At 41.9% G+C, this 10511-nt stretch overlaps 1 protein-coding gene across 2 annotated transcripts in view; it reads right to left on the bottom strand.

The window, feature by feature from the left end:
• Nucleotides 1-10511, bottom strand: part of LOC116399049 (receptor-type tyrosine-protein phosphatase gamma-like) — a 540858-nt gene that overhangs the window by 18630 nt on the left and 511717 nt on the right. Inside the window, exons 16-22 of one of the 2 annotated variants that reach the window (XM_031875879.1) lie at nucleotides 8617-8713; nucleotides 6054-6136; nucleotides 5701-5835; nucleotides 4765-4899; nucleotides 4192-4367; nucleotides 2717-2852; nucleotides 415-561 (exon numbers count right to left, since the gene is read on the bottom strand). In XM_031875879.1, coding sequence (XP_031731739.1) covers nucleotides 415-561; nucleotides 2717-2852; nucleotides 4192-4367; nucleotides 4765-4899; nucleotides 5701-5835; nucleotides 6054-6136; nucleotides 8617-8713 — 909 coding nt within the window. The remainder of the gene's footprint in view (nucleotides 1-414; nucleotides 562-2716; nucleotides 2853-4191; nucleotides 4368-4764; nucleotides 4900-5700; nucleotides 5836-6053; nucleotides 6137-8616; nucleotides 8714-10511) is intronic. The other variant, XM_031875880.1, reaches the window with a different exon arrangement.

Here is a 10511-nt window from a genome sequence, read left to right as displayed (position 1 = left end):
TCATATAGCAGTACTTTTAAAATAAAAGTGCGCAATACACTACTTTTGAATTCATTATTGAACTTTGCCATAACAATAAGCTTAATCGCAAAAAATCCATGCGATTAATCGCGATTAAAAATTTTAATCGTTGCCCAGCACTAATAATATATAAATAATATCTTCGTGATACTCGTAATCTGAGATCTTTGAAATACTGTATTTGTTTTGTCACCTCGATTCATGTATTTCGATCATTAATCTTGATGTAATAACCCAAAAACTATAACTAATTGGTTATTGGTGAGCGAATACTTTTAGTAAACTAATAATTAGCTGGTAATTTAACCTGACTCATGACGAGACACAATGTTGTTTTATGTCACAGTGTAAATGTGCTAAATGAATGAATAATGAATAATAAATGCCCTTCACCTTGAACTGTTTCTCCAGATGTGTCCGTCCGCTCTGTCCTGGTGTCGTGATGATGTTGAAGTAGCTGTGAAGCTGGCTGGCTGTCACTTCTGTCTCCTTCCCCAAAATGGCTTCCATCAAGGCATCGTGGATGAAGATGTACTGCTCCTGGATCAGACAAATGGTGACAGAGGACAAAAAAGATGTTTAGCAGCTGGTATGGCAAGATGGTGTTTGGCATGCCCAAACCATAGATTTGCATTGCAACTGCAATTTTGCAATGAACTTAAGTATCAGTTATGACATATAATAATAGTATTAGTTGAGGTTTTAGTGCAGCATGGGAGAAATTGACTATTCTACCTCTGCAAAGGTTTTAAAAACATATATACACCCCCTAAAAGGATGCAATATGTGGTTTGGTTTGAAGCAAACAGTTATTTATACAGATACAAAGACTGAAGAGAACCAATACACAACAGCTGCTGCCAGAGACCAGAGACTATCACAATGCTTTGGTCTAACACAGTGGAGATGTTACAATGAAACTGTGTACTAAACTCATTGACATGTGCATGGTAGACTGTTGGATTTGGTTTTGTACGCTTGCTAGACCTTGTACCTTACCTGCAAACTCATAAGAAGGTGAAAAAGGTGACATGCACCCAAACCCGAAACCCTGTCGGGGGGGGGGGGCATGCTCCCCGGGAGAATTCGATTTTAAATATGAGCGTTAAAATGTAGCATTCTAGTGTACTCTGAGAAGTAATAAGGCACCATTTACTTTAAGCAAAAAACTAATTTATTATTGAGTTATTAATCAGTATTTCAGCTCTAGCTGAACAGCTGGCTAGTTAGCTATTTTTTTCAATCAATATTATTATTTTTATCTTTATTTAGACAAAATCCATTGAGACCAAAGTTTCATTTTCAAAAGTTTTAGTCATAAAGATAAACACAGATAAAAGAATCCAGGCCCAGCTCTACCTTTATCCAGGCCCAGCTCCATCTTTATCCAGGCCCAACTCCACCTTTACCCAGGCCCACCTCCATCTTTATCCAGGCCCAGCTCCACCTTTATCCAGGCCCAGCTCCATCTTTACCCAGGCCCAGCTCCATCTTTACCCAGGCCCACCTCCATCTTTATCCAGGCCCACCTCCACCTTTATCCAGGCCCACCTCCACCTTTATCCAGGCCCACCTCCACCTTTATCCAGGCCCAGCTCCACCTTTATCCAGGCCCAGCTCCAACTTTATCCAGGGCCAGCTCCACCTTTATCCAGGCCCAGCTCCTTCACATCTCAGCCCTGCATCAAGCTACGCTACAGACAGCCTCCTCTCCCTGAAGCTCTCTGACCTCATCATCTCATCATCAGTATCTGGGCCTCATCTTTTCATGATCAGAAAAGTTATTATGACAATGAAATCATGTAGTTGGCTCATCCCCACATCACCTTTTCTCCTCGTCTCACTCCAATCTGAGAAATGCTGGCTGGCCAGCTGAACCCCCCCCAAAAAAAATTAAAACTCTACGGATCTACATGATTCACGTGGATGACATATTTTGATTCAAAAGGGCAACAAGTTTGCAGGTATGTTGTACAGAGCAAGATGTTGTATTACCACAACTAGTGACTGTGGATATTGGTGCTCAGAGGGTGATTCCAAATGACTGCTAGAACTTCCTCAAGCAGACGTATCAGGGGAAAGTTTCCACCAGATACTGTGCTTAATAACAAAAAACGCAGAAAATGACTGACTGGACATTTACTGGGTGTTCATGGTTTATGCAAAACAACTACCGACCACATTTCATGAGATTCTATGTTGGTATTCATGGTCCCGCTTGATTAAACCTCAGTAACACACAACTGACTAAGCACTGTCGTAATTCCTCGATAACTCTTTCCATTTTATCTGTGCCTGACCTTTCTTCCACTGCCTTAGCCGAAATGATGAACTGTGTTTCAACAATAAATACTGCAGGGCATAATGTTTTCATGAATTCGCGTCTATCGTTGACTCATTTTCCATAACCAGCATAGCATTACAATCACAGCACAGCAAAAGCTTTTTTCTGAGCCCGTAGTACATCACTAAATCTGTTGAATCAGTGTTAATGAAGGATTTTCTGTGTGCTTTCCAATGCTGAGGACAAGATTGTGTGGATGAAGAAATAAGTTGCATGAAGTAGCTGCTGGCTACTAAGCTGGCTTGCTAATTCCACCATGCTTTCATGCAACAGTTACAGAACATACAAATGGCATTGGCCAACAAGAGTGTCATAAACATTTGGCTCACACACAGACACAGATATACAAACCTCAGTCTGGACTAGGTAGTTGCGCTGGGTGCGTATGTGTTTGAGAAAGCCGAGTACATTAACTGTGCTCTTGTCTTTGATCTGCTGCAGCATGCTGTCTACGACGATGTAAGTCCCCGTCCGACCCACTCCAGCACTGCAGCACAACACAAGGGATGAGAGATGAGTGAGATGGTTTATATGTGGGAAATAAGCATTCAGATGGATACCCGAAATGTGTTTTCACATGACATGCATTTATTTCACTGCTAGCCACAACATTTGGATTTAAATCTGTATTCGTTGTTTCGTGAGGGTAAATATTTCCATCTTTTATACCATATATATAAATATTACAATATTTGGGGTCTATGTATGTATGAATTTATCTAAAAAGAGGAAAATATGATTGATTAAAAAAACACATTTAAAATCACATCCCAATAAACTGTTCACAAACTACTTGGCAAAAACAAAAAAACAAATCATGTCCATGCGTTACAGAGGACACAGATTCATGAACACACAACTTGTGTTGGCAGGGCGGGACAGAATAGTCTCATTGGTGTTTTGACGTCTTTCTCCTAAAATGTAATTATCCTGTCCCGTCAGACTATTACTGTAAATTGTGTTGTCATTTTTCTGTCAATGGAATTAGACTATAAGGAAGTAATCATTGACATGTTCTTTAGAGACATGACAGCCTCGTTAGCGTGTGTACTGATTCACAATCTGTGATGGAATCTTTTTGGGAATTAGTTTTTTACTGATAAGAACCGAGTATTAACACTAAGAAAAGGTGAGCATATAATTAAAAGAACAGCAGAAGTATTGTTGAACAGTTTGTACATTTCTACAAGCTGACAGCATGGCCACAGACCCAACTAACACCTCTACTGTACCTCCACATTCTGAACTTTAAAGCAGCAGGCCAGCAGAGTAAATGTGAATGCGTCTCTGTTTCTTGCATAATGAGCGGGTGGATGTCTGCGTGTGGATGTGCAGTACAACATGGTAGTAATGAGCAGTGTGTCTGCAGCCACAGCGGCCAGGCAGCGTGACAAGTTATTATCGACGATCTCAGCGCAGATGATAGCAGAGAGTTCTGTACTCATTCCCCCCGGGGCCACAGTCAGAGGACAATTACCAGGCATTACTGTAAAACGCCCTTAAATACAAGCTGGCAACTGTGACATCAGGTTCAGTGATGCTGCTTAGATATACAGCTGTAAGGGTTGAAAAGCACAAAGGTATAGGTGTGCAGTTCATTTGTAATATCTCCGCCTAAAAGCACAAAGAATTGAATAAGATTGTAGCATTTCTTGAGGCAGTATAAAAAGTGCATTCTTCACAAATAAAAAGAAAGGATACAATCCATGAAGGCCTTTTATACAAAGTAAACGAACAGAAGTGACCACACTCTCGATGACCAACAGTTCATGTGCACAATGACAGCAATGTGGTTGAAAGGTGGACGGGGGAACACAGTGCACTACCTGCAGTGGACAAGCATGGGTCCCATGTCAGGCATCTGGGCAGCTGAGGACCTGCGGACAAAGGTGAGAACGGGCAGGGTGTACTCAGGGACTCCCATGTCGGGCCACTGGGTGTAATGGTACTGGAGCACGGTCCGCTCACTCTGGGCCCGCGCCTTTGGGTTCCCCTTCCCACACTGGATGGAGAAGAAGAAGGAGGAGGAGAGGAGGAATGTTTGTCAAGTTGGAGAAAAATAAAAAAGACAAGCTGAGGGGAGACACAGAAAGCAAGATTACATTGACCTCTAAAGTACGGTTAGGTTTTTTTGCATTTATATCACAAATCAGCATATCATAACATATCAGTTCCTCTAGGACACTTGATAAAGCTTCACATTAAAAGCTCTCCACTGGCGAAATGGAGGGATGCTTTTACTGCGTTGGTCACCAAGTTACGGGAGCTCGTGAGAGGTGTTATTCTTCAATAAAAAAAGCTCTAATCAACCAAATATGGGGATATCCTGCTCTGAATGGTCCAACAGGTCACTAAGGTGACCAGCTCTTGCTGTGTCACTTCTTCCCTCTTATTCTCACCTTTTTGACTTTAGTGTTGCGTAATGTGAAGCGGCGCACGGTGTGGCAGGCATGAACTTTAGTGCTTTTCAGTGTGACTACCATGTTGCCGTACTCTTCACTGTTCTCTGTGGGCCAGTACTGGTCACACTTTCTCTGTAGATCAAACACACACAAACACACACACGAGTCAGATTCAATCTCCGTCAGCAGATAGTGGAGGGGGGAGTGTCCATTTTACAAGTCTGTGTTGAACCAGGAAATACGTATGTTTTTAATGGATCACTTTTCCCACGAAACAGATCAAATAGCTGTTTGTTTTGTGGCAAGGTATTTCCTCCAGGGCTAAACCAAAGTGATATTAAGTGACCAGATGTATAAACCTCTGACCCTTTAGAAGAAGAGGGCTTTCCCATTTCAGTTGAACAGTAGCAGACACAGCAGCACGTAACAGCACCTTTTGGTGAACGGCTTACCACCTTATATACCTCCAGAGCAACGATGAATACTTTAAAAATATAAAGCTCTCCGTCGCAGTACAATAATCGTCTAATAATTGTTCAGAGGACACAAAGTCAAACAAAGCTTTAATATAGAGGAGCATCTACCCATGAGGCTTGAACAGCTGTGTGAAGCACTGGAATCTGAATAACCAGCTTCATCACCAGGACGATACCGGCCCACAGACATCGGTCCAACGGGACGGTTTCAAAAGCTGTAACTGATAACATTTTAGTTGGCTTTGTGAGCCTGCACACCACGGCCCTGGCTCATCTGAATACAGATGTAGCCATTATTCATTCTGTCTTCTGTTCGTTACATTGTGTTTGACAAGTCTAAATGTCTGAAACTAATTCTCTGAAACAACATGTGGCATGATTCAAGAGCAGTCCTGAAGTTTCTATTGTCTGGTCATTGGGTGTACTACTGTGTGATTGTGGGAGTGTCAGAACATACCCGGCCTTTCTCCACCAAGTTGGTGATCATGACGATGACGCAGGTATTTTGCTCCCACACCATCCGCCAAAAGTCCTCAAAGGTGGACTTGAGAGGTCCCTGGGCTGCGATGTAAGCTTTGGGCTGATTATAACCCTAATGGATGAAAGAGACAGATTATTAGCTTGGGAACAAGTGGTGTATACAAATGACGTCATGGAACCACGACAATGAAAATTCTTCCAAAACTTGAGCTAACATCGAAATGATTGTTTTGTATTTATTCTAGCGGCCATCATCTCTAAAACGAGTGCCCTTATCATACAAACACAGACACAGATCAGTATTTGACATCTCCTAGTGGAAGCACTCACATCCACATAGTTGGCATTGATGTAGTCGGTGTGTTTGGAGTCCTTCCCAGCCAGCGGCCTCAGCTTCACCCTGCTGTGGTCATCTGAGGGGGAAACGCAGAGCAGTGACACAGTAAGTGTGTTTGTGTGACTGAAACCACAGCGAGAGCTAACACTACCTCTAACCCTAACACGGTGCCGTCCATGTAACGCTGTCAACTTGGTGCTCCGCCAAAGCACCAGCTCCCAACCAGGAAGCACATGAACCTTTGTGGCTGCAACAATGGTCAGACTGGGTTGTGTGGGTTTTTACAGAACAACATGCACTCTAACAAACACGAGGCTGAGCTGCTTTCAGACGCAGCCAATGGTTGTATGAGACGTGTGAAATATTCATTACAGATTGATGTAGTCAGGCACCAAGCCTGTGTGTGGTGTTTCAACACTGGGGGATTGGTGGTAAGCCTTTCCTCTGCTAGTGGTGAAGTCAGTTGCTTTCTCTGGTTAACTATTAACACATACACTTCGGTTCAGAGAAAGCTCTGCAATTTGGACACAGTACCTGTACAAAAAGATTGTGTTTTGCACTCTGCTTGCTCAAGGAAATGAGCTAATGCTTTTAATGACACAATGACCTTTCCTCTCGTGCCACTATCCGGACCAAGCTTGCACTAATACAAATGAACTCTGAAAGTTCACGCTTGCCGGGGAATCTTTATCCACTCTTTGGTTGACCTTTCCTTTCATACCACCATTTAGAAAAAGCATTAAAAAGGTAATTTCAAAGGTCAATTTGCTTTGGATATTCATGTTCCCAGGCGAGGAACACGACTGATTCAGGTGATCCAGCTGTGTTTCCACTAGAACCACCCTAATACCAACATGTACACTTGGACTCAGGATCCAGCATAGCTTAGTACCATGACCTTTGCTGAATACATTAATGCTCTCCAGAAGAAGTACACTCTTTGGTGATTCCCTGTCTGCAGAGCTTGCTGCAAAACCTCCCTTATAGTTAACTATGGTGAAAGGTGTCGTATTCGAAGAGGAAACACCTTTTAACACCAAAATCAGCTTAAACCAATCCACTCAAATCCAGGCGTTGTTCAGTGACATTTGGTAAAAACCAACAACAAGGAGCTGGTTTAAATAGTCAAGAGTAATACAAATGACTATCTGGAACAACCAGATGATACAGTGTGGAATAAGCACTAAAGCCAAGGCAAAAGTGCCAAATCTGCAGTTCTGCAGTCTTTTGCAGTTTTCTAGGTGAGTGAAATTCTTGCATCAATTGAATTGATACATTAGCACTAATTAGCAGGTATCGGCGGCTGCGCTCACCATGCCTGGCTTTTTAGCTTCGCTCTCATTACAAACAAGCCTTTTTCTTGCCAGCCAAAATTACCATCCCAATTAATATCACAGGTAACTTAGCATTTGTTATTCTAATGGTTGAAGCTGCCTAGTCTCGCTCTTTCCCAGCTCCTGCAAGGGGTATTGCAGCTTCCTTGTTAAATTACATTTGAATGATTCAGTAGGCAATGCAGAGACACTGCACACATTACAAGCACAATGAAGTTGTGCAATAACTTTGTGAGAGAAATATTAGATCTGCTGGTTCTATGACCTCAGTATTTGTCCTCAAATGCATGGGTCAAAGCTTGTCAAAGTACAACAACTTTCATGCTATATAGTCATTTAAAATGGTCAATACACTGTAGTTAATAAACAGGTTTTGGGTTTTATTGAACAACTTTTACTGAACAATGAATTGCTCATGAACAAACTCGCATTTTCATCTTATGAACTTGTGGTGGAGGAAGTATTCAGAAGTAAAGTCCTGCATTGGATGTGTTACTTAAGTCAAAAAACGTATAGTCAGGAAAGTTTTTGGGAAACTCTCAAAGTATTAAAAGTAAAAGTACAAACAAAAAAGTCATATGTCTTCCGTGCAAATATTTCCCCCTGAAATGTAGGTAAAAAAAGGAAATGGAATGAAAAGAAAAGACTCAAGTAAAGAACAAGAATCTCAAAATTGTACTTAAGTACAGTTCTTGAGTAAATTAACTAAGTCACATTCCAACACTGTGAACATTAAAACAAATCAAAACAAAACAACCCCGCCCCAAAAAATGTAGAATAATCTATGACTGATCACAGTCTCTTTGACCTCTGACAGACAAGCCTCTACAGCAGTCCTGTCCTGGCTTATTGGAGTCCATTTACCAACACAGCAACAGCTATACTGTAGGACAAAACTACATTTATTGCCCAAAGCACCACAGCTGCATAGATCTACGGAGCCAATACTGTGAAGATATTTCACAACATTTAAACTAACTTTGACCCCAAAACTAGGGGCATGTAAACACTGTGCGTGCACAGTAACAGTCTTATTTAGTTCTATTCAGTTATCTGACCAGTTTCTCATCTCTAGTCCTTCAAAGAAATGCCACCTTGAAGACCAAAGATGGGTCCATAGTAGCGAGGGTGGGGGAGATAGAGGTTTACGTCAGTGTCTGCTGTATAAGTGACACAGGACAGAGTATGCATTCATATGGTGTTCTATGAAGAGTGTACTCACATGCCACTATGTTGATGTATCTGTTCTTGTGCTTGCTGTCAGGGTGGTTGGAGTGCTCTGACGTGATCTTCATATCGGCAGTGCACCGTTGAACCTCCTGGGGAAGGACGGACACACACACACACACAAACAAACTCCCCTATGTCATTCTGATATGTCAGTTCACTTTGGTGTCTTGAAAATGACTGGCTGCATTTCCAGGAAATTCACTGTGGATGTCCCCAGAGGATGAATCCTAATGTTTTTAGTGACCCCTAACCTTTTGTTTAGTAACCACTGCATCAACATTTGAACTTATCTGCAAGAAATGACTATCTGAAGCCGGGCTGCAATGACATTTACTGAACATATTCAAGCTCTGGAGAGGATTAACCCCTTTTTTATGACTACATGACCTTTTCTCTAGCAACACATCTGTATTGTGTGGTGTAGTGAACAATGCAGTCTCTAGGGGCTGCTACCTGCGCTTTCTGGACTCCCAGTCAATTGCTCACAATTGCTTTGACACAGTATGAATGGAGCATGTGACAAATCATTTACAGAGATGGAAAAAGCAGGTATGAAATGTACAGTACAGTAGGGCTTGTAAAGAAACAAAGGGTTCATTTGCACAAGCAGGTATCTCTATTTTTATTTATTTTCCTTTAATCTGTTTTTGCACTTCAGGGAACTTCAATCAAACTGTTGTTGGGCTAATTGTTTTGATAAGATATCTCAATTATTTTTTATTTCTCAGAAATCATGTTGTTTTATTGTGCACTTTGAGTTTCGAGTCAAACTGGTGTTGGTCTATCTGTTTCTGTGAATGAATTATACATTTTGTTACACATCTTGCCTTGTGTTCCATCTGAATGTACATGATACTTCTAATCATTTCACCATACAGTGTTTTTTGTTGTGGATGCATGCTGCATTTTTTGGGTGTCTCACGTCCACCACACACTGCAGTCACAACTGTCTACATCTTCTGCACAAAAGCTGCTCTCCTAGTTCTAACTGTTCAGGCTGATTTCAACTTCCTCAACCCCTCATTCTCTCTCTTTCCCTCTGTCATTCTTTCTTTTTGACTTTAGCAAGTGTGCCTCTCTCCATAAATATATTCCATACCTTGTTTGTCATAATCATTTATTTTCTTGACCTGAGGACATGGTACAACATATCGGGGAGCAACAGTTACAGTAAAAGGACAAGTACTTGAGTTATGGGCCAATTTAAATGAAAAAAAAGAAAGTCAATTACGGGATTCACCCTGGAGATCTTTTCTTGTTTACTCCCTATATATTTTAAATATACGTATAGTATATATTATAATTATTCTCCGATGTTTATACTGCCTTGTGGTTGTTGCTTACGGTCCTAAAAATGACAGAGAGAAATTCTGGGACGAGCAGCCTGTGAATATATGTCAGTGTTTAATGTTGAGTTCCTGCCAGCAAAACAGCTGTTGGCTGCTAGCTGAGCATGGCCAACAGGGAGGGCAGGCGCTGGATTTGGCTCTGACCCTTCGGCCTTATCTCCTCTGGAGCTTTACAGGCCGGCCGCTTGTTTTAGCGCGATTAAACATTGATTCATCACACTAATTGGGAAGGGGATGTATGTTTGGGCGCAGCGAGCTTCGTGCTGAGTATGTGTGAGCAAATCAGGTTGCAGGTATGACAGAAGGAGACAGGGTTCGACTGGAGATGATGTCACAGAGACGGATAACGGCGAGCAGATGGTACAGGTGCTGGAACAGATACACATATATGTGTGGACACGCCGTGGTGCTTATACTGTCATGTCTCCGAGGCTGACGCAGTGATGCTATGGTGCTTACACTGTCATGTCTCTGAGGCTGACACAGTGATGCCATGGTGCTTACACTGTCATGTCTCTGAGGCTGACACAGTGATGCC

Source organism: Anarrhichthys ocellatus, unplaced genomic scaffold, assembly GCF_004355925.1.
Source record: "Anarrhichthys ocellatus isolate YVR2014 unplaced genomic scaffold, GSC_Weel_1.0 scaffold99, whole genome shotgun sequence".
Lineage (NCBI taxonomy): Eukaryota > Metazoa > Chordata > Actinopteri > Perciformes > Anarhichadidae > Anarrhichthys > Anarrhichthys ocellatus.
Note: the sequence above shows the minus strand (reverse complement) of the source record. Positions and strands in the feature narration are given on the sequence as shown.